General features: G+C 38.2%; 1 protein-coding gene across 13 annotated transcripts in view; it reads left to right on the top strand.

The window, feature by feature from the left end:
• The window catches only part of LOC117265014 (aspartyl/asparaginyl beta-hydroxylase), a 55,192-nt gene extending 33,415 nt beyond the window's left edge, over positions 1–21,777 (top strand). For 2 of the 13 annotated variants that reach the window (XM_078162929.1, XM_078162926.1), the window contains 21 exons: positions 1,364–1,468; positions 2,139–2,183; positions 3,363–3,398; positions 3,718–3,762; positions 6,054–6,083; positions 6,172–6,204; positions 7,735–7,770; positions 9,368–9,415; positions 9,778–9,864; positions 10,433–10,474; positions 10,586–10,671; positions 11,763–11,849; positions 11,936–12,086; positions 12,761–12,897; positions 13,040–13,138; positions 14,392–14,481; positions 15,930–16,067; positions 16,158–16,293; positions 16,720–16,811; positions 19,443–19,576; positions 20,928–21,777. In XM_078162929.1, the coding sequence (XP_078019055.1) occupies positions 1,364–1,468; positions 2,139–2,183; positions 3,363–3,398; positions 3,718–3,762; positions 6,054–6,083; positions 6,172–6,204; positions 7,735–7,770; positions 9,368–9,415; positions 9,778–9,864; positions 10,433–10,474; positions 10,586–10,671; positions 11,763–11,849; positions 11,936–12,086; positions 12,761–12,897; positions 13,040–13,138; positions 14,392–14,481; positions 15,930–16,067; positions 16,158–16,293; positions 16,720–16,811; positions 19,443–19,576; positions 20,928–21,078 (1,808 nt within the window). In that variant the 3' untranslated portion in view covers positions 21,079–21,777. The remainder of the gene's footprint in view (positions 1–1,363; positions 1,469–2,138; positions 2,184–3,362; positions 3,399–3,717; positions 3,763–6,053; positions 6,084–6,171; positions 6,205–7,734; positions 7,771–9,367; positions 9,416–9,777; positions 9,865–10,432; positions 10,475–10,585; positions 10,672–11,762; positions 11,850–11,935; positions 12,087–12,760; positions 12,898–13,039; positions 13,139–14,391; positions 14,482–15,929; positions 16,068–16,157; positions 16,294–16,719; positions 16,812–19,442; positions 19,577–20,927) is intronic. The other 11 variants (XM_078162936.1, XM_078162933.1, XM_078162927.1 and 8 more) reach the window with 10 other exon arrangements.
• Positions 21,778–24,609: the final 2,832 nt, after the last annotated feature.

The raw sequence follows: 24,609 nt of genomic DNA, 5'->3' as shown, positions 1-24,609 counted from the left end.
GCAATAAAAACAACAATCACAACAACAAGGTTGACACACACAAGGCAACAGTCACATAAAATCAGTCGTAACTAAGTAAATTAAAAAAAAAACGCATACTTAAATAAAATGTGAACTAAGATGCAAGAATCTTTCTTGTAACAGAGTATTGCTGCACTGTCATATTGCTACATCTGAGCACTTCTCTCACCACTGTCTGTTGGCACATGAAATGTAGTAATGTAGTGTATTTTATACTAAAGAACCTGCTTCTTAGGTCCTGTTTATACGACAACGATTTCAACTGAAAATGGTAAACTTTAGTTGCGTTTTGGCCCATTGTTTACACGACAGAGGCGTTTTGGGTGCCTGAAAACGCAACGTTTTGAAAACGGGTTCCAGAGTGCAATTTTTTGGAAACGGCATCATCTCTGTTGTCATTTAAACTTGCAATATGCAGTTCCTCTGAAAACGGAGACTTTTTGCACATGCGCAGTACGGTTCCAGTCACTAGGCATGCGTGAGAAAGTCGACCATCACAACAACAATGGCGGACTCCCGAGCTCTGCTTGTGCTGCTCACCCTGTTGAATTTATCAATGCTTCCCCGTCATAGTGTAGATTAACTGTAGAAACTCCACCTCGCCGTCCGTCCAGACAAACGTTCGTGCGGTTGCCATTTTGTTTGTTTATACATCGCCGCTCTCTAGAAGGAAGCGCAAGTGACACACCACAAACTACTGGCCTGGCATGTATACTGCAGCGTTTATGGTCATTTTTTTTTGCTGGCGATTGTTATCAAAACGTTGTCGTATAAACGCGGAACTTTTTTCAAAAAGAAAATGAGAAACGATTCTGTTTTCAGTGGATCCTTTTTGTGTAAACATGGCCTTAGACAAACTCTAACTCATTGATGGGGGTGGAGCTGCTGGTCTAACCACTGAGACCAGTAGAACCAACAAATAATGAATGACCCATTTAAACCACTTCAGCCAACAGCAACCAAGATTTATCCCTCAGATAATTCATCAAGCAAACATTAATTAAGTCCATTCTTTAAAACTTAATTTTAGGAAATTAACTGGGACATTATGACATTGACATATAATTTTCTATATTTCAAGACATTATATAGACAACAAAGTTAGGCAGTTTATACTAAAACTATCAAGAGATCAATTGATATAATTCCAACAATCATTAGTTACAGCCACATGTCACAAGCCTGCTTATTAAAACTGAAGGACACTGTACAGTGCTGTGATTAACAACTATTACAAGTTATGAGCAATGCAAATTTGAAGTTCAAATATTTTTAATTAAAATATTATGTTTATATTTTGTATGCATGGGGTTCCCTGTCTTTTTTGGTTTAAAAACCAAAGAAACCAGTGAACGTTTGACTAAAGCAGCCACTCAGCGAGCTGCAGAGCCACAGGGGGTGGAGCCAACAGAGGCCATGTCATCCGAAACACCAACCGAGGAGACAGGTGTGTTTGGTGTATATATTTTAGTATATATACTAATTACATAATTTAAGTGAAAAAAAAACAACTCAGCAGTAATTTTTAATTGAATCAGTACTGATTAACTGACCCTGTCTATTTAATATCAGTTAATCCTGCCCACATTCATTTGTTTATATTACTGTCACTGTTTACATTGAGAGTCACCAGCTCAAAGTCTGCTTCATGGTAAAATAATTATTATTATTTATTCATTTATGTATATATTGATTTATTTTTCTGTATTTATTTATACATTTATTTATGTATTTTATTTATTCATTCTATCTATTTATGTATTGATTTATACTTTATTTATTAACATATTTAATTTTACATTTGTTTATGTATTATTATTATTTTTCTGTATTTATGTGTTTATTGACTGTAATCAAGTCAGTGTTTACCTTGAAAGCCACTGGCCTAGAAAGTCTGCTTAATGATACAATAATATTTAGATTATTGATAATCAAGAACTGTGTTTAAATTTTATTTTTTAGTTTCAGCTCTAGGTGATCTTAGAGTGATATTGTGGGAAGAAAAACTAAATTTTGTTTGAAATTAATATCATCTACTTTGTCACCTTCTTTTATTTTAAACAGACCAGTGTTCACTATAGGTACTGCTTGAATTTAAACTGTCTGTTGTTTGTCAGTTTCAGAGAGTGGCCCGTTGCCTGTCCACAACGATGATGATGAAGGTAGGTAGTTTGTCACATGACTACCAATAATGAGTGAAAATCAAAGATACTTCACACTAACTAATGAAGCAGAAGAGCAGCAGCTAAACTGTGTTTATATTTAGATGCTGTGTGAGCGGCTGTAATGTTTGAATGCCACTTTTTTCCTCCTGGTTGTGCTTCAGATTATTTGCTTGTTCTGTATTATCAGGTACACCATATGGCCAAAACTATGTGGACACCTTGTGTCCAAATACTTAAGTGTATTTTTGGTTTGAGTCTGTGCTCCTGGGTTGGTCTTGGTCCCGTAACTTTGCTTCTGATTTTGATTCAAAAAACAGCATCAAATTTATTTGCCATAATCGGTTTGAGTGAGTTTCCATTCTCCATAAATTGTCAATAAATATATGTAAGAAAAAAACTGTTTTTACAAAGACAAGCTGGACAGTTTTGTGCAGGAATGTGTAAAAAGTTGTCCAAGGTATGTGCTAAGGTTTGCAGTATGTAAGTACAGAGAAAATTTAAAATGCACAGACAGGTTAGCTCAAAATATGTGCGTTAATGTAACCCACTGTGACAGAAATTTCTATTTTAAATTTAAGATTCTATTTTTTATTCTCTCTCACATTGTTTATTGTTATCCACCAAAGTACCAAAGCAAATTCCTTCTGTGTGCAAATTCCTTTGCAATAAACCTGATTCTGATTCTGGGCATGAAGAGCAATCTTAAAGCCACAGTGCACAGTGATAATTTAGATATAACATTTTGGAGAATATCCTTTATTAGCACAAAACTACCTCCATAAAAAATTATTCTCTCAGTCTTGCGTGGAAGAACTTGACCTCAGTCCCATCCTATACCTTTAGGATAAACTGGAGAAGCGACTGTGATCACCAGCATCAGTGTTGGACCTCAGTGATGCTCTGCTGTCTGAATGGGATCAAATGTACAGCAGGTTCAACATCAGGTTGAAAGACTCACACCAAAAGAATAGAGACTTTTAGATGTTTAGGTGTCCACATACTAAAGGCCATATTGTTGATATAGCAGACACTTATTTTTATGGCACCAGTCTTTAAATTGATGCTTAACACTTTGCCTGAATGCACACATTACCTGCTGCTTGCCTTCACTGTGATCAGCTGACATGATGATGTCACAAAGGTAACATTATTATTACCTGTCTATGTCTGATCCAGTCTCTAGATCTCATGATGTGGAGTCTGATATCCAAGGTTGGTCCTGCAGTTAGTGTAGTGGCTGTGTTGTGCACACCGTGTTTGGATGTCTGCATGTTGAATCATCGACATTTCAGTCTCAGCTTCACTTTGAGTCTGAAACATCACCTGACTCTTCTCTCTAACTTCATGTTCATCTGCTGCAGGACTAATTATTACTCATTACATCACTGTATATTTGCGTGTGTCTGTGTCTGTCTGTGTCTGTATGTATATGTGTGTGTGTGTGTGTGTGTGTGTGAGAGAGAGAGAGAGTGAGAGAGTGAGTGAGTGAGTGAGTGAGTGCGCTTTAACCTGTGTGTTTTTGTATCTTCAGCTGCCGTCCCTCTCCCGCCATACGTAGAAGATGACTTTGTGCCAGGTCAGTTAAACTCAGTCTTCACTATTTTCCAGTATTGGAAGTATTCAGATCATTTACTGCAGTAAAAGTACTAATACCACACTGTGAAAATAGCCCACTACATGTCAAAGTCCTGTATTCAGATACTTACTTACAGTGCAGTTTGCAGGTTAAATTTTTTAAAAAATATATACATGACCTTGTCTGAAAATTACCATATGAGAAGTTAATTCAGAATTTATTATGGTTTACATGACATAAGGGCACAAATTCAGAGGAAAAAGTGGCTCTTTTTAGCTCCTCTTCTAAAAACGCTTTTTTTTTTCTTCAACATCGCCTGATACTACGTCACGAGAGGGACTCTGCGTCCTTGACCCTGCCTCTGTCCAATGCGCAGTAGTAGGTGGTAGTGAGTCTGAGCAGTAGTAAACTTGTGAGTTAGTATTTTTTCGATTGTTAATAGTGCATTTCACCATTTGTGATTATGCTGAATTACTGTGTTTGTACAGGTTGCACAAACTCGAGTCTGTCAGGACATCGAGTCCACTGTTTTCCGGACAGAAAAAGGAGTGGAGTTAGTTTTTGTGCCTGGGTGCGTTTTGTGCAGGTGAAGAGGCGTGATTTCACGGCTTCACCTGTGACCATAAACGCGGTCGTGTGCAGCGCTCATTTTGGACAGTTTGTTTGAGACGGGAGCGGGCGGCGTGAGGGTTGATGGGCAGTGTGAGGCATGTTATGTCTGGTCTGGGGGTCAGATTCTCCACCAGAGCCCAGAAGGCATCCACCTCCCTGCAGCACATGCTCTCCACAGCTGAGGACATGGGCTGGCAGTTCCCACACAAGCACCTATCATACAAAACATTATCAGGAAATCTTCGTATCTCTCTCTCTCTCTCCCTCTCTCCCTCTCTCCCCTGCAGACGTCAATACACCGTAATGCGGCGTTATAGCAAGATACGTCTGATACAAGCTGATATTTGAGCATTAGTTTCTGTTATGGGTAAGTAGCATTAGTTATCTAATAATGGCAGAACTATTGGTAGCTTTGTTATAACCTAATGCGTGATGGCAAACCTAATGTTGTGATGTGAACACAGCGTTAGACATCGTTAGCTGTCGTTAGGGTCTGGGCAGCTAAGCTGCCAGGACACTATTGTAATCCTAGGTATTCTTCTTCTTCTTCCGAGGAAATCATACTTCCCGTGGGTGAAAACTCACCAAACTTTGCACAAAGGTCCAGTCTCATGCCAGATATCCTCAGCTGTAAACTCAAGCCAATAGTCCTGATGGTAGCGCTACAGCAAGCGTCTAAAGTTCAAAACTTTGAAAATTCATAATAAATCAACCATACGTGCTACAACTTCACAACTTTCATCAAACTGTAGCCATGATACTGAAGAAGCGTTTGTACATTTAAACCTATTAAAAATTATGAAGTTCATCACTCTGTTTTTTTCAAAAACTGTAAAACTTCTTAAACCTATCTCCTCCCACAATTTTTGCTCAATTGACACCAAACTTGCTACAGAGCATCTTAGCAAGACTCAGACTGTCCTACACAAACTATGTTTCTCAGATTTTTGATTTATCAGAAATTGAGCCTACAGTGCATCACAATGTTTGACTGTAAACGGTACTGTAAACATATACATGCAAATTCTTGCTGAATAAATCTTCAATGTTCATGAAAAAATGACAAAATTCTAGAGTCATGGTAGATGATGTGTGGCAAATTTCAGAATTTTATCTCAAAAACTAAATTTTTGACAGCATTTTGAATTTTGCTCTAATGTGAACAATTGGAGTCAATGTAAAAATGGCAATTTTAAACATCAGTTTTTCACTTATGGAGCAAATCAACTATTGTTACAAACAAATTACCAACATCTCCATGCCGTCTAGATGCAATATGTGTATTTTCAATTTTTTGTCTTAATAACTGAATTTTTTACAGTGGTTTCAAATCTGCCTTTCCGTGCACGGATGGCTGCTTTCCTACACAACAGTGAATGGCTTACTCAGTTTGTGAAGCTACTGTTGAGTTGCTACTTGCCAATTAGCTCAGAGCGGTAGATGACCATCTTAGGTTCCAGAGGTTGCTCAGAATTGCCTAAAAATGCCCGGACCCAACCCATCGCTGCATAGCAGCTATAATTCTAGTTTGTTTTCTTTTTTGTGCAAGTTCATGAATATGGAAATTACTTAATATCATCATGCCCATCCCTACAAGGTATTATAGGCTAAATGTAGTTGAAGTACTTTAAAGTAAAAGTACTCACACCATTACTTGTACATCTACATGTCTGTTGCAGATGATCCTCGAGACAGCCAGCATCCTTATGGTTAGTCTCTTCCTTTATCCTCTGCTTTTACTAAAAGTTTGTAATTTTCAAAATCATTTGCTCAAGCTTTTTTATCTCTTTATTTTAGAGGATCAAGCTGAAACCATCGACACAACTGGAGGTGAGATATTGAACAGGATGTGATTTATTAAAGGTCCAGGTGTAGGATTTAGGGTGATATATTGGCAAAAATGGAATATAAGTATGTTAAGTATATAATCACCTGAAAAATATAATCGTTGTGCTTCATTACCCTAGAATGAGTCATTAATATCTACATAGCGGCTGTGGCTCAGAGGTAGAGCAGGTTGTCCACCAATCGGTGGACAATCAGCGGTTCGATACCCGGCTCCTCCAGTCTGCATCTCGAAGTGTCCTTGAGCAAGATGCTGAACCCCAAATTGCTCCTGGTGGCTGTTCCATCGGTGTGTGAGTGTGTTAAAAACTGAGTAGCAGGCGGCACCTTGTATGGTAGCCTCGACCACCAGTGTATGAATGTGTGTGAATGGGTGAATGTGACGCGTAGTGTAAAAAGCACTTTGAGTGACTTTGAAAGCCTGTTGAAAGGTGCTATACAAATGCAGGTCCATTTACATGGGGAGCAGATCCTTGCCCACAGGGATCACCTTGTTGCACCGCCATGTTTCTACAGTAGCCCAGAATGGACAAACCAAACACTGACTCTATAGCGTGTGCCATCATAGTAGCAGCCCCCCACAATGACTGCCGCCAGAAAAAAAAAAACGATTTTTGACGTGAAACTGCTTTATTCAGTGTTTTTCAGAGACCTCTGTGGATGAATTAAATCCCAGTAAAAAAAAAAACAAAACCTGAATAATAGACACTGAAGGAATTCTAACCAGGAGAAGTTTCTGTTGGTTGCACTTTGCAGTCCTCACCACAAGATGCCACTAAATCCCCCTAAAGCTTTCACACTGGATCTTTAACTGCAATTGTAGTCATAGTACCAGCAGCACACCTATTTATAGTAAAGGCTATAGTAACTACATTAGTATTGTTCTTTTATTAAGAGCAGTACTGGTCAGTGGAGGAGGAAGTATTCAGATCCTTTACTGCAGTAAAAGTACTAATACCACACTGTTACAAGTAAAAGTCCCGCATTGAAAATGTTCCATCAGTATGTCAGTATAATCAATAAAATGTAGTTAAAATATTATAAGATCAAACTGTCTCCTGGGACTCATGCATTAATGTAAAAGCAGGGTTTTACTGTTGTAGTTGGTTGAGGTGGAGCTCATTTTAAAATATTAACTTGTGATTATTTTCTCCATTAATCAGTTATTTGGTTTGTAAAAATAGTGAGAAATGTTCGTCACAATGAGCCAGAGCCCACAGTGACACCTTAACAATTTAGTTTAACATTATCACTAACAATTATTAACATTATTCCTAATACATTACAGTTATTACCAATATTCAAAGGAAAAGTTTGTAAATGTTTGTTTTGGCTTTTACATTTTCATGTTCTATGGGCAAAAACCCTACTTTGTATAGTAACTAAAGCTGTCAGATGAATGTAGTGTCGTAGAAGTATAAAGCAGAACAAAACCAAAAGACTCAAGTAAAGTACAAGTACCTCAAATTTCTACTGAAGTATTTGAGTAAATGTACTATGTGTTTCTTGTTGCAGTACTGGTGGAGGAGCCGCTGCCAGAGGAGAGTGTAGGTCAGTCAAACACACTGTCAGGATTAAAAACATACAGTAATGATATTTAACAGTCAGTTTGGTTTAGTTTAATAAGGTTTGGTGGAGTTTTGTTTGGCTCAGTGTAATTAAGTTGAGTCTATGACTATTTTGGTTTAGTATAGTCATATTTGATTTGGTTTATTCGTTAACTTTGGTGTTATTTTGTTCAGTTTAGTTTGTTAAAGGGCTGCTGAGAGTTAGATGAGAAAATTGACAGTTTAGAGATAAGACCAACCTTTATTTATACCAAGGAAAATTCTGTTGTACAAGGCAAAAGACCTTTATTCACCAGAGTGTAGAACTGACTCAAAATTTGCTTTGGTGTTTAATTAAATTACTTTGATTGTCTTTTGGTGTTACATTACCAACTCACAACATTAGGTGCAATTTGGGTAAACTAATTATTTTATAAAAGGTCCAGTGTGTAAGATTTACAGAGATTAAGTAGCATCTGGCAGTGAGGACCGCAAATTGCAACTAGTGAAACTCCTGGTTAGAATTTCTTAAGTGTCCATTGTTCAGGAGGTTTTTACTGGGAGCCTAATTATTCACAGAGGTCTCTTCCTCTCCAACATAAACAAACCTGGTGATTTACACCAGTAAGACTCATTGAATAAAGCAGTTAGTTAGTTATATATCACCCTAAATCCTACACACTGTGGCTTTAAATTAGAAACTTACAATATTATTTTTCCCAACCCTCAAACCCCTCAGAGAACCTTAAGTGATGTTGCAGGATTTTCCCTGGGCCATTCCTAAATTTTTCGTAGTTAAGTTGAACACAACCCAATATTTTCACCAAGACACAACACAGGAGACTAGGACATTTGTCCATGTAATAGAGCAGATCTTTATTGTTCCAAAAATGACATAAGGTCATGTTCGATCCAAAATGAAGTTAAGGGCTTTTGCCTTTGCACAGCAGAATTGTTGTGCAGCAGTTGCACTAAGTAAGTAAGTAAATGGAAAAGAATGCAAATAATTAAAACAAAGAAACAATAACTGTTGAGGAGACAGGGGGGATGTGATGGACTGTTCTTGTTCCTGGATCAGCGTGTTGCTTTTACACTTCAGTTGTTTACATAAAAAACAACAAGGTAAAATATATCAGTGAGCTTTGACAGTGGTAGTAGGATAAAGTTGTTACTTTTGAACAGAGCTAGCTGTTTCCCTGCTGTTTCCAGTTTTTATGCTAAGCTAAGCTAACCAGCTGCTGGCTGTAGCTTCATATTGATCATACAGACATGAGAGTAATATTAATCTTACAATTTAAGTCTTGGCAAGAAAGAAAAACATATATATTTTTGCAAAACTTCACACCATATTTTAATTTGCTTTTTTTAATAATATGGTTTACTCAAATGCAGGTTGAAAAATAAAATGGAAAATGTTGGGGCTAGTTTTATCTGACAGGCAGCAAAATCAAACATTGTCACAAAAAGAGATAAAACTTTTACAGCTCTACAGCTCTGGATGTAAACATTATCACTGATATCAGTGTCTGGTGTGACGTATGTTGTTGGTGATAATGACACCAATCTGAGTCACTGATGTTGTTTTTCTGTTTGTTCTATAGTGGAGTCTGCGCAATACTTGACAAGCTCCAAATTCTCACAGGAAGCAGGTACATGGCCTCAATTTAGAGTCTTGAATTTGTGTCAGTGTTGCCTTTCAGATAGAGTTCAGGAAATCTAGAAAATGCTGCTTAACTTGAACAGGTTTCAGCCATCTGTCTGTCTCTCCATCCAGCTCCTCACTCAGTTTTTACATTCAGTTTGGGATTGTAAGTTCCTGAATCAGCCTGTTGTGTATTCAGTGAATGTTAATGAGTCACTTTAGAGGAATTTAGAGGATGGTTTTCTGGAAAAACAAACCAGAAATCAGCAGACATTGGAAGAGTGTTTTATGGCCTGACTTTATTCTGGAAAGTCATGGAGAAGTCATGAACTTCATTAACATGTTTTGTGTCTTTTATCTGTCTGCCAGAGCCAGTTGTGGAAGCACAGAACCAGTCTGAACCACCAGTAGTACCAGAACCACAGAGTGAAACACCCAGGCAGGCTGAGGCTGAGAGTGAGCACGCACACACACACACACACACACACACACACACACACACACACACACACACTGGCTTTTTGTCAAGATGATTTAACTACTTAGATAACATTCAGCAGCAAAGCACCACCATCTAGTGGCCAGTAGTGAGAAGACAGTTTTACCTCTTTGTACCATCAAGGTTTAGAATTTATAGTTATGAGAACTATTCAGATCCTTTACTGCAATATAAATACTGATACCACACTGTGAAAATACTTATCTACAAGGCAGAGTCCTGCATTCAAAACTTAATTTAAGTAAAAGTATAGAAATACAATGACTGGTAACAGTACTGCTTCTTGTTGGGTGAGTGGTAACTTTATTAACAAACTTTCTTGTTACTGATGAACTGTGGTGCTGCAGGTTGATTTCGAAACACGCATTTTAACACAGCTATTTTGCCCTTGTGACACAGTGATGATCTTTTCCTCCTTTCTATTTTTAGTCATGTTGCCAAGACAAATCCTTGTCCACCTCTGAACCTCTGACCTCTGGGCTGAATATTAAAATGTTGAAGTGAGTCTCTTCTCTTGTGTCACAGGAACAGCAGAGAAACAGCCTGAGGAGAAACTCAAAGAAAAAGGTAAAAACTGATGAATATTTAAACAAAAACATAAACAGAATGTAGTTGTTGCATTTTCACACACACTGTATTTTTATTTTCTTTTATCCTCTCTTTTTCATTTTCCTGCAGCAAAGAAGAAGAAACCGAAACTGTTGAATAAGTTTGATAAAACCATTAAAGCAGAAATCGACGCTGCAGAAAAGCTTCGCAAGAAGGTACAGTCATTACACAGACTCCTGTAGTATTGGAAGACGAAAAATGACCTCATTATGATTGAATAAATAAATTAATTAATGTATGAATTATTACAGGAATAAGTAAATTAATAGAGAGATTTAAAAAAAAAAGAATGATATCGGAATGATTTTTTTTTTAAATATGGGAATAAATTAATAAAAGAAGAGGTATGACGAAAGGTATGAATAAATACAGGAATAAAAAATAGGGTAATAAATAAAATGAGTAAATACAGGAAAAGATTTTTTTTTTAAATACATGAATAAAAATGTGTGAATACATATGTAAATAAATAAATAAAAACAGAATTACAGAAATTAATAAATATATGCACATACATGAATAAATACAGAAATAAGTAAATATGGACATAAAATGTATGAATAAATACAGGAATAAATGAGTAAAAATAGAAATAAATAAATGAATTAAAACAAGAGTCAATAAATATGGGAATAAAATGTATAAATTGATATGAAAATTAATGAATAAATACGGAAATAAATAAATGTATGGTTAAATAACATAAATAAATATGGTAATAAAATGTATAAACAGATATGGCAATAAATGAAAAAATGTGAAAATAAATAAATGCATGAATAAATACAAGAGTAAATAAATATATAGGGGCATAAAATTTCTAAATAAATATGGTAATAAAAAAATAAATACAAAATAAATACATGTATAAATAAATACAAAAATAATTAGATAGATTCTGAAATGCATAAATAAAAGGAGAAATTAATAAATACATATAGTCACCTGTATTTATTTTCTTATTTATTTAAGCAATTACTTATTCTTTTATTTATATATTATTTTAAGTACATGTATTTATTTATTTATTTATTGATACCGTCCTCCATGCTACAAAACACATAAACCTGCATCTGCTGTACACTTAGCTTGTATTGCTATCCAGAGATCGTACATAACTCTTAAAATACTTATTCTGCTTTTATAAAATGATCTTAGTGATTGTTTAAAATGAGGCACATTAATGTATATAAATGATGCCTTTATTGCTTCATTAGTCTTAATTTGCTTGTTATTTATCCATCAGGGGAAGCTGGAGGAGGCGCTGAGAGCGTTTGAGACACTTGTGCAGCTGCACCCACAGAGCCCCCGCGCTCGCTATGGAAAAGCCCAGGTACTGCACACAGTAGTACTGCACAATACTACAGTACAGGGTAAATTTACTGCATTGGCACTGCATCAAAACTACTGTGTCTACAGACAGAGGACGACCTGGCTGAGAAGCTGCGGAGCAATGACATGCTGCAGAAAGCCATCAACAGTTACAGAGAGGCTGCTGAGCTCCCTGATGTGACCTCTGACCTCCTGAGAGCCGCATTGAAGAGACGAGCTGAGAGACAGCAGTTCCTTGGTAACACACATACTGATACTACAGCTATTATGACTACTACAGACACTACTGCTAACTACAAAAACCTCTCTCTGAGTCTTTTGATGTTGATTCATTTTCAAAGTTATTCAAAAAGACTCCAGACTTTATTGTGTTGTTGTGTATGTGTGTGTATAGTGAGTGGGTGTTGACTTAAAAGCTTAAAATCTTGGCATTATTCGTGCCTTGCTATAACCAGCTGAGCTAAGCAGCTGTGACATGATGATGTGTCTCAGCAATCTGTGTATGTTGTGATATCACCTGCAGATGATTGAAGTCTGAGGTTTGTCCCCCCCCCCCTTGTTTCCTCTCCTCTTTGAAAAAAAAAAAGCATCAACACATCTCTGTTTACCTTGCTTCCTCTTCTCTTCTCTCCTTGTTGTCGCTCCTTGTTGTTTCCTCTTCTCCTTTCTCTTTGTCTCCTCTCCACGTTTCCTCCTCTTCCTCCTCACTTTGAATTGCCTTGTTGCTGAAATGTGATGTATGAATAAACTTGCCTTTCCTCCATATAGGCAACAGACTCAGAATTATAATCTAGCATAATCTATAATAATATAATAAAATATAAGATAACCGAGAACATTTTCAGGACTGTGTTTTTAAGACTAATTGTACATGAAAAGCTGAACTCACTCATACATTATTGTCTCTGTCAGGTCGGATGCGCGGGTCTTTGGCGACTCTGGAGAGGCTGGTTCAGATCTTTCCAGAAGACATTAGTCTGAAGAACGAACTGGGCGTCGCCTACCTGTTGCTAGGAGACAACAAGGGTGCCAAGAAGGTTTATGAGGAGGTGTGTGTTTGTGCTGATAGCGTTACCAAACCCACCTGTCTGTTCATTGTGTTATTTTAAAGTGACAGGAGTTGGTAGGAGGTGAAGTGGTGCTTTACACCTGTCTTTCTTTTCATCTCTGATTGGTTGTCCATACCCGCAGGTTTTGGCAGTTTTCCCCGGTGACGGCTTTGCTAAAGTTCATTACGGATTCATTCTAAAGTCAGAGAACAAGATAGCAGAGAGTATACCATTCCTGAAGGTGAACACACACACGTGCACATTTGAATGTCTGTATGTATGCCTGTGAGGACCATTATTAGCACATTCAAATGCTTTAAAGAGACCAGGTGACAGTAAATCAATGCCTCTTACTTTGGAACACTAGCCCTTTTTACACAAAAATTGTGCTATAAAGCTGCTACAAAGTCCCTTAAAGTTCCTTAGCTGCTTTATAAATCTGTCGCGGTGTGTTGCATGCATAAAGTGTCGTCAAAACATCACACCCGTGCTGCCCGTGATGCCGTCCTGCCAGCTGTCTTGTTCATTCAGACACTGTTCTGGCACTGTTACTACCTCCTGTGGAGGCTTAAAGGTGACCACTACTTCCATTCTGCAGTCGTACCTTATATATAGCAAGGGAGTGTCAGTTTCCGTTTTGAGTCTGACTTTTAATGAATTTATTTTAATGTAGTATTGTTATATTGTTATTGTATTGTTGTCATTGTTATTTTCATTTCATCCTGCCCGACTATGCTAATACCAGCCAAGACATAGTTTTTCTCCAGGTGAAATGTAACTGATGCATCAGGTTTTTCTAAATCCCAGATTACAGAAATCTGGTTTCTTATAAAACTTTCTGCAAAGAGTCGACAGTAACCTGGTTAATAAAGTGCAAGTAAACCCACCTCTAAAATACTAAATACTACTTCATGTTTTTACCTGCATGCACAGCAGTTTAGATGCATATTTTTGTCCACCACAGTATTTTCTATTCTATTCTATTTTATGTTATTTTTTTATATATACATTTATTCCTATATTTTAACTGCACTATATGCACCACTTGTTTTGCATTTGACAATAAAGAACTTGAAACTTGATTGAAATTATGGATGATGAAAAATGACAGAAGTATCAGTAAATAAATAAAGATCTCATTAACACACAGAACTACAAAAATAAATAAATGTAGTTGTACAAAAATGTTAACAAAAATTTTAGGTATTTATTTATGTCCTGTTTAACTTTTAGTCATGTATTTATGCATTAATCTGTTTATTTCCATATTTATTTTGCTTTTGTGCATTTGTCAGCATTTATTTATACTTTTATTTATGTATTTATTCACACATTTATTTATTTGTTTATTGACACTTAAGTCATTATTTGTCCTCCATATGAAATGACACATCCTTAAACCTGTAGCCATGACTTTGAGCTAAACCTGATTCTTTACAGTGAATGTTTAAACCCGCCAACACACAACAACACTGCTGTTCTCTCTGTGAGCAGGAGGGGCTAGAGTCGGGTGAACCAGGGACGGATGACGGGCGTTTCTATTTCCACCTGGGTGACGCTCTGCAGAGAGTCGGAGACAAAAGCGTGAGTAACATAAAAACACACACAGAAGTCGTGGTTACCTACATAGTAAGTCTGTCACTTAATTCCGAACAAATTAAATCTTCGTTTATCCTTCCGTGAGACATCAGGGCACAGGCCTTCATAGATGGCAAGCTAGCTTTGTGTATGCACAGAGGCGTTCATGCTCAAAGTGTTGCTCTTTGCCATATGCTCTAAAAGGCCAGGGGTGTATGAACTTAACATTACTATTGGGACAATGAGTGGTGACAAAAAGTAGGCTAACTGGCTACAGTCGAAAACACTGACATACCGCCAAACATTACATTTGTGTGCTGTAATTATTACTGTCACTTTCCCTCAAGTCTAAATTATTTTATTCCACTTTGTTTCCCCCAGTGGCCACTCTTTACATGAGGCCGTTTTTTTTTAGCTTTTATAACGATCTCTCATGTTCTTCCACACCCTGCGGCAAAAAACTCCTCTTTCCCCAGATTGGTAACTATTTCTGTCCAATAACTTAAGGCCATTTGACTGTCCCTGTGGCCTTTAGATCATTACGATCATTGTCTGTACTGACAAACCTGCTTAGGCAGTTTGCCCTCAAAGCTGTCCCAAGTTAACCTGAAAAGTGAAGCACGCCCAGTGGATGCCTGGTTACAAAAAAGTAGAGGTGTATGACCAAGCGCCACAATAACTTTTGGAGCCCTCACATTTTAGCCTGGTTCCAGACCATAGACCCCGCCCGCTCAACTGAGTAGGCTTGCATTACTTGTCTGGCATACTTGAATGAATTTGTGATTTATCTCGTCCAAACGATGGACGGACCAATGAACGCCGGGGGTCTAGCGATTAGCCAATCAGCGCCACGCTGATGTCAAGCTGTACGCCGGTGGGTAACTGGGGAGGATAGCAACAATGGCGACCGCTACAGATCCTACAGACCACATTAACGATGCTATCGAGGTATTTCGCCACTACTTGCGTTAATGGAGGACCAAATTAAGGAAGCTGCTAAACTGGATTTAACAGCGACGCAGCTGGGCGTGCACGTCACGACGACGGAGACATTTTAAACGGGCAATGCTCGCTTGTTTTCGGCACCCCCGAGGCATGGATACTAATGACGTCAGAGTCGTTGATCTCTACTGATTGGTTAGGGAAAAAATCAAATTCCCTCCCCCTTGTAAATCGCCTTCAGTGGAAGCCATGTCAGACTGAAGGTTCTGGGAGCTTCAGTCTGACACTCAGGCTACTCACATTTGTCCACCAGCAGATTTTTGAAGCTTGTAGTTTTTGGCCCCTCAGAATGTCTCTCCTCACATTTTTACACTTACTTGTTATATATAGGAACAAGTGGTGTTCATCCAAGTTATTAAATGAGTTCCTTTACTGTATATGTAGAGCGTTGGTTGGTTCATAATAATAGTCTTGCATTATGACATTATCCGTCCGTCTGTCTTTACCTCCAGGCATATTACTGGTATGAGCTGGGTCACAAACGCGGCCATTTTGCCTCAGTGTGGCAGAGATCTCTGTACAACGTGGACGGACTGAAGGCTCAGCCCTGGTGGACGGCTAAAGAGACTGGATACACTGATCTGGTCAAGGTAGGATGTCAGAGTGTGTGTATGTGTTTATATGTATGTGTATATAAGGCATGTTTTTTTTATGTACACTATATATATGTTTTGATTAAGATGCTGGAAAGGAACTGGAAGACGATCAGGGATGAGGCTTTGGCTGTGATGGACCAAAACACCGGAATGTTCATACCTGAGGAGGAGAACCTGAGAGAGAAAGGAGAGTGGGGCCAATACACAATCTGGCAACAAGGTACACACTCTTTTATACATATATGCATTGTACTGTATGTGTATATGTGTTAATCTGGTGTAATCTAAGATTGTTGTATTTATGAGGTTTGTTTGGTTGAAACAGTTTTAGTCTTCAACAGAAAATAAATCAAAAAAAAGACAGAAGACATAAAAGATTTCTTTTTAAAGAAGAAAAAAAATCATAAAACAAATTTCACCATTTATCTGAAAAAAAAAGATGTAGTTGCAGTTTCTCAAACGTGATTAAAGTATTTTGTGCTTTATGTCTTTGTATGAGACTTCAAAATAAAAACAAAAGTCTTCACTGTTTTCTGACTTTTAATTGATCAACAGAATCATTGATGAGTTAAGTATGAAAGTTAATTGTAGCATTAGTGAGGTTTCAGTGTATTTTGTGTTTTTGTTTTGTTTTGTTTGTTTTTAGGTAAGAAAGTAGGAAATGGGTGTCAGGGCGTTCCAAAGACCTGTGCACTGCTGGAGAGATACCCCGAGGCTACAGGCTGCAAGAGAGGACAGGTACACTCGCTCACACACACACACACACTGACTGGATAGCTGTGGCTGGAGGTATTATGTTTTCAGGTTGTCCTTATGTATGTCTGTACCATCTTTCTGAACATGACAACTCAAGAACACCTCAAGGAAATTTCTTCAAATTTGGCACAAACATTCCCTTGAACTCGAGGATGAGCTAATTAGATTTTGGTGGTCAAAGGTCAAGGTCAGTGTGATCTTGCATCTGTCTCATTCTGTCTCAAGAACCCCTTTAGGGAATTACTTCAAATTTGACACAATTGTCCTCTTGGACTGAAAAATAAACTGATTACAATTTTGTGGGTGAAGGTAAGAGGTCAAAGTCAGTGTGACCTCACAAAATATGTTTTTGGCCATAACTGAATTCATACACTAATAATGACAAAACTGCACAGAAATGTCTAATAGGGCAAAATATTGAAGTGATGACACTTTATATCCAACAGTTCAAAGGTCAGCTTCACTGTGACATCATAATGTTCTGCAAAAACACTTTTCTGGCCATTACTTAACATCATATCTCAGGAACAGAAGGGGAGACATTTGGTCAGATACTGAATTGATGACACTAATCTTGAAACTGTGGTGATTTTAGAGATGTGTGTGAAGCATCCATGTTTTCACAGACATGGATATGAACTGTAAGAGAATGTTCTGGTACGCAGAGGCATACAACCGCAGGGTGGTAATTCTAGTTTCTATCATTTCTAGATAAATGTGAATTTTACGTCAACATCTTATTTTTGGTCATTTGAGGGTTTGTTGATTTTGAATAAACAAAGTCTTGGTTTCAGAATATAAAACTCTTATCACCAAATTTAGAGGATAAATACAATTACACTGTGGTCATACTCAGCTCCACTGTCTTTCCCTCTATTTATCCCTGAAATTAAGAATGACAGGCTTATAGTAACAAGGCAGGTTCTGTGAATGCCCTGGTGACAGGTGACACCCATGGTCTTCTGTTGCCTGTGTCTGAAAGACGGAGAGTCAGATGTGGAGATAGGCAACATTTCATCCAGCACTCACCCAGCCACAAGCTTCATAAGTTCTTTGTCTCTTGCAGTCTGCAGCTGACCACCATTAAAGTCCAGCTTTTGTTGTTTAGCCAGTGTAGGGCTACAGTCGACCTCCATGGCTGCAGAGGGCTCACCTTTGGTGGGATGTACCTCCTGGAGCTCCACATTGTTGTGCTGTCAGTCGTAGTAGGTGTTTCAGGAGGTTTTAGGTTGTGTTTTGGGCAGTGGAAAGAGTTTGATGCTGTGCTCACACTATGAGCAACACAGCAACAGCATACCAGCTACACTGTTGCTGAATCTTCGCTGAAGTGTTGCTCAACTGCCTGATAACATGGACATAGACTTGTATGTGTCTGCTACCTGCCACAAAGCACCTTGACCTAAAGTCATCTAAAGTTTTTATTTGGTTGAAAAAATATGCTTTTGATCACTGTCCCAGGCTGCATTTTAACATCACATTTCACTACCCCTTTGGATCCTTGTGTGCACCACAATACACAAAAATCTAGCATAGCATCAGCTAACTAAGCTAAATTAAACAGTACCACAGCTAGAAACAAAAACAAATGATTGTTTGAAGCTTCACCACGTCATTGGAGCGCTCATAAAATTTAAGCCATATTTTTCTGATTTATTGCAACGGGAGCACTGGGTATTTTCAGCTACGCCACAATTCGCAGAAGCGCCATGATGTGCTCAATTCTGTGCTAAGCACTGTTTGGCTGTTTTGGTTTTTTTTTCTGAGCACTAAGAGTTGAAAAATATTCTGCTTTGGGTAAAACACCGTGCTTGTCACTGTCACTTTTTACACAGCCTTTCAATCACAATAAAGGAGGAGTGGGACAAATTCCACAAAGACCAAGTGTTACTGACATTTTTACCTCCATTGATATTCAGTATCATAGCAACCAGAAGCCGCCAAAGTGTCTGTCCAGCTGGACGTTTCCTGAGGAGCGCCTGGCATTTTCAGCTGAGAAAAAAAAACAGTTTGGTGGACGCAGGGCCTTAGTGCCACTACCTGGAGCAGTGGTGTTCTTTTCATCTTTCCTTCTGACAAAATCAAAGTAATGGGAATATTTCTCGCTGAATTTAAGTGTTTCCATCTTCCAAACTAGCTTACTGCTCTGTGACGTGCTCAGTGACGATTATGAAAATGAATCCAGGGATGCTGGATTGATTTTTGGATTTCAAATCAGTAGGTTGTGACAACAAAGTAGGATTGTAAAGAGATATTTGTTTGGGGGGTAACTGTAATATTATTACTGAAATTTTTGTCCAGAAACAGGTGTTATGTTACGTTATAATTAGGATCCTCTTAAGTTTGATTCAGCACAGTATAAACATGTTTGTGGACTGATACTGAGCAGTTAGATGTGTCCATATGCTGATTACACGGATTTCATTGCTAAAAATATCCCAAAACTCTGGGCTTAAATTTAAAATAAAATCTGGGCATTTACCCTCTGAACCAGGAAATATCTTGAAATAACTCTGATCTGATTATAGAGTGAGTTCAGTAAAGATAAGACTTAAAAATAACTGATAATCTGCTTATGTTTTTTTAATATGTATGTTAATGTGTGTTTGTGTTCAGATTAAGTTCTCCGTGATGCAGCCAGGTACTCATGTGTGGCCTCACACTGGTCCCACTAACTGCAGACTGAGGATGCACCTCGGCCTCGTCATCCCTAAACAGGGCTGCAGGATCCGCTGCACCGACCAGACCAGGTACCGTTTCCTCTTCATCCTAAATCATCTTCAGAAGCTGTGTTGCTTCAGAAGCTGTTTGGTCTGTTCATGGATTAAACCTGCAACCTTGGCCTTATTAGCACCGCGCAATTAGTCACTCCTTCTGGATCCTGCTGAACATCTCTTCTCAGACTTTTACACACAAATGAATTTTGAATATGCCTACCTCCAAGCCAGCAACCTCCATGGCAGGAGGCATTATGTTTTGGGATTTTCTGTCTCATTCTTGTAAATGCGATATCTCAAAAACACCTAGAGGGAATTTCTTCAAATTTGCCACAAACATTCACTTAGACACAAGAAATAATTGATCAGAATTAGGTGGTTGATTTTCCAAATTCTTTTAACTTCTTTGGTAAAATTTTTTAATGCGGTTCAAACCCGTGACCTTGCCGTTATTAGCACCACACTTAAACCATCTGATCTAATCGGGCACTGCACGTCTCGTATTTATTCAAACCAAATTGGACAGACATCCCTGTAGTCCTGACAACATACCCTCTCACAGCAGATGTTTTGTCTCATCATAGCAGCAAAAGATATAATTGATAACTTTAAAGTCAGCTGCATTCTATTTAGGTGTGCCGGTTTTATAGAGAACAAAAAATGACTTTAAATATCAATAAATAAATAAATAAATACATGCATTTATAAATACAGGATTCATTAAATAAATTCAAACAGGAATAAATACAGGAATAAATAAATAACAGAATAATGACTGTTGAAGTAAATACAGATATAAATGAACCCATAAATAAACAAATAAATAAATGTTGCAATTTGAATTTAAGTTTTAACAATTTGTAACAAATAAGCCCACTTGGTTTTCTGCCTCTCCCTGCACTTTATAATGCTTAATATTTTTTTCATTTTGTGTATTTTAAATTGTACAAAAAAAAAAATAAAGTAAAAAATATGAATAAATATAGAAATAAATAGATAAATGCATGAATAAATAATAGCTAATAAGTATTCAGGACTTGAATAAATAAATATCTGAATTAATTTCTACATTTTTGCTGACATACATTTTTTTTATTTGTGTTTCTGTGTCAGTATGTTGGGTCCTAACCTCTGCATTTATATCTTGATTTATGAATTTATTTTCCATATTTATCTAAGCATTTATTTACAATTTTATGTATTTATTCCTGTATTTACTTTGTATATTTCTTTACTGATTTACTTATTTCTGTATTTAATTATTTATTTTTCTATTCATTCATTCTAATGTCATTTTTTATCCACCATTAAAAACACCTTGGATCTCTGGTGGCAGACATAAACATCACTAACATGTCATTCTTCTTCATGTGCTGTGTCACAGGGAATGGGAGGAAGGTAAAGTCCTCATCTTCGACGACTCCTTCGAGCACGAGGTTTGGCAAGATGCCGACAGCTACCGCCTCATCTTCATCGTGGATGTGTGGCACCCGGAGCTGACAGCTTACCAGCGCCAGACTCTGAGCCCCATTTAGATCCACCAGGAACCAGCACAGACCTCGTGAAAACAGTTGGATAGACTCGTCGGACCAGCTGATTCTTCTTCTTCTGTGGATAAACTGCTAAAAACACTGACTACCGGAGTCTGAGGAGAGTCACATGGCACGTTTTGACTGACGGACTAGGGATGGTTTTTGCTTCCTTTGTGGATTAACTACTAAATAATTGTCTGTCGAAGGATCAAAACCATCAGACTGAAGGATGGAAGTGAAAAGTTACTACTGACTTTACAACCTTTAACCAAAACACAAACACACGGTACTTGTTTAACCCGGCTTAACCCTGTTAGGACCAGGTTCAGGGTCCCCTCAGATTTCAAAATGTATTTCTTAGATCTGGAAATGACCATGATTTCAGGTTTGTTTCCAGTTTATTTGCTTTCTTAATTGTAAAGAAACCAAAACCAGCTCTCTGGAGTTTGATGAGAGTTGAAACACTAAAAGATTGAACAGAATCTCCGTCATTACACTTTAAAATGTCTCACACACAGTTTTAAATTAAACAAGCCTTAACTTTCACCACTATGCATTTTCTTTCAGTTTACTCAGTTTTTAATTTCACTTTTTCATCACATTTGCACAGTGAACAAGGAAACACAAGATGTTATAAAAGATGTTTTATATTTATATTAAAAATAAATAAAAATCCAAAAAAACTGCAACCACGAAACAAAAGAGTGTTTTTGTGTCTCGATATTCCAAATTCTTTCAATGGCAACAGTATTTGTTTGTCCCAGTTTGTGTTTCACTGGTTTTTCCACAGGTTGTTGTTGTTGTTGTTGTTGTTGGCAACAATGGCATCAATGGCAACAGTATTTGTTTGTCCCAGTTTGTGTTTCACTGGTTTTTCCACAGGTGGTTGTTGTTGTTGTTGTTGTTGTTGTTGTTGTTGTTGTTGTTTTGGTTTGTTTGTTTTTTTGTCTTTTTTTCCAGTAGGTTCCAGCCATGGTTTCATATACCTCCATCTCCGGATATTCACAGAACCACTTTTTTCATCATCTGAACCACCTTTGACCAAATACAAACAGCAGGTGTACCAACCTTACTATCATGATCCAAATAAACAAACAAAAAAACCATCACCACCAACTAATCAATCAAATACAAATTACTAGGATATGCTATAGACCAGTCCAGTTCCGAGGGGTCCACTGTGTCCGAGACAGGTTTGCCATATTTTGATAAATCCCTCAATGTTGTCATGAAGGGTGTAAGTCAGTTAATCCAGAGGGATTGTTCTCCATGCCACCTTAAACCAGTCATCCAGTGCAGGGACGTCCTTAAAGATCCAAAATTTGAAAACAGTCCTCCCTGTTATATGCAAGAGCATTCCAATCAGTTTAGCGTTATGGCCGTTCCTCGCATCGTCCACTTTGTCTGCTAGAATACAGTGAAGAGGTGATGGCTCCAAATCATACCCTATCAGAGTAACCACTTCATTTTTCACCTCTCCCCAAAATTTCTGTATCTTTACTAATTTCCACAACATATGTGCGTGAGCTCAGACCAATCCTGCCCCTCAATAGTGGTGTACAATGAAGCCTGTGTAGAATTTTAAATTCTCTATCAGTATTCCATCTCAAAATAGTATGTGTATTTTCTGTGACTGATGCCCAAACATTTTCTTCTATTTGGCATTCCATGTCAGTCTGCCACAGCTTTCAAATGTGCTCTGTAATGTAATAAACCTGTCTTATTTTTCTTGTTTTTACTGTCTTATGTCATGATAAGAGTGATAACACACATAATACAAGCTACTGTGCACAGATACAAATACAGGTATGCCTTGAGATTTTGGCTTGCCCATTGGGCACTAAAAGTTTGAGGAGCACTGCTGTAGGGAATCCCCAGTGCTGGAAGTGACTACTTTGACTCCGGAAACACACGTCATCTGTATTCCACCACGGGTGAAAAATCCTCAAACAGATGCTGTTCCTGGTGATGGTAACCTCACACAGACGACCCTCTGTCTTGTTGGTTCCGTCCACAGTTGTGCAGGACTGCTATGGCATCTGTCCATCTTAATCCTACCGTTTTTCACAGTGAGGTTCAGAATGTTTTGGCCACATCTGGAAAAAGTCTTTGCCGTTAGCACCTTGTGTGCGCTCTGGCAGGTTGACAATCTTGATAGTGTTGTGTCTGGACCTGTTCTTAGATTTAGACTTAGATTTACTTTATTCATCCCAGAGGGAAATTCGTTTCCACTAATTGTACATTTATAGAGATCGATCACAAATATCACAGGGACAGACATATCACAGGCATCACAAAACACCACATGTTCATTCACAGAGGTGGACACTTTGAGTTAACGGGATCTTTTGTTCAGCACAGCTACAGTATGGCTGCTGGGATCAGGCTCTTCCCGAGTTGAGCTTTCCTGAGTTCTCCTGGTCCTCCAGCCTGTTTTTGGACAGGTAGCCTTTCATGCTTAATGCTCGTCTTTGCAAAGACCACACTCAGCTCCTTTCACACAATCTCCTTCACATTCATTCCCCCAATCCCAAATGGATCCCTTACAGACTCGTTGACTCAAGCCCTAAGTCCTTACAGACCTATGACCAATTCCATTTCTTCCCCTTAGCCTTTGTCTTGGCCCTTCCCCTTGGTTTTGCGCATTCAAGTGAGGGGAAGTGGTGTCGCAAAACCAACGGGAAGGGCCAAGACAAGGGCTAAGGGGAAGAAATGGCATTGGTCCTAGGTCTGTAAGGGCTTAGGGCTTGAGTCAACAAGTCTGTAAGGGATCCATTTGGGATTGGGGGATTCTCTGTCTCAGGTCTCAGAATCCCCTCTACACACAAACAAACAGCTCTTATACTGAAATGGTTTGGTGACAAAATGCATTACTGGATATGATAAATGATCTAAAAACACTTTATCTGGCAAGTACTCCAAATCAAAGTGCAGCATAATGGACTTTTCCTGAGTCTCGCTATCAAATTTCTTCATCCTGAAACTGTCATTAAATTTCCAAGCCTCCACTCTGTGTGAGACCCCGTCAACAACACCTTGGATTGGGGCTCTCTTGTTGAGCTGGAAACATGCCATTGGATACATATGCATCCCACCCTCCAAAACTTCGACTTTCAGTGCCTTTTCCATCTTTCTTTGACATGCACTCTATGACCATCAAACCAGACCATTTGACATCGACCAGCTTGACTTTTACCACTTCCTTCTAGATCCAATTTGCTCGTGTGTTTCTCTGACAGTGTTCCATTTCCTGCCCCTTCGATCAAACCCCTAATCTTCATTCCAAACATGTATGTCTTTCTCTCTCCTCCTCCACTCTCATTGTGACCCGATGCACCATTGTCATTTTCTTTTTTTCTGATGTTCTGTCGCTTCTACATTCAAACTCCTCAGCATCTCCCTCCATTTCCGCCATCCAAGTCTATTTCCTTGCCTTCCGCCATTTTGTCCTTGATCCCTGATTCCAGCTGAACTATCCGAGATTTGTGTTGTAAAACCTGTCTGTTGTCAGGTGTTTTTGCCTAGAGTTCACGC

This window comes from Epinephelus lanceolatus, chromosome 20, assembly GCF_041903045.1.
Source record: "Epinephelus lanceolatus isolate andai-2023 chromosome 20, ASM4190304v1, whole genome shotgun sequence".
Classification (NCBI taxonomy): domain Eukaryota; kingdom Metazoa; phylum Chordata; class Actinopteri; order Perciformes; family Serranidae; genus Epinephelus; species Epinephelus lanceolatus.
The sequence above is the reverse complement of the archived record's forward strand: the minus strand, read 5'-3'. Positions and strand labels throughout refer to the sequence as shown.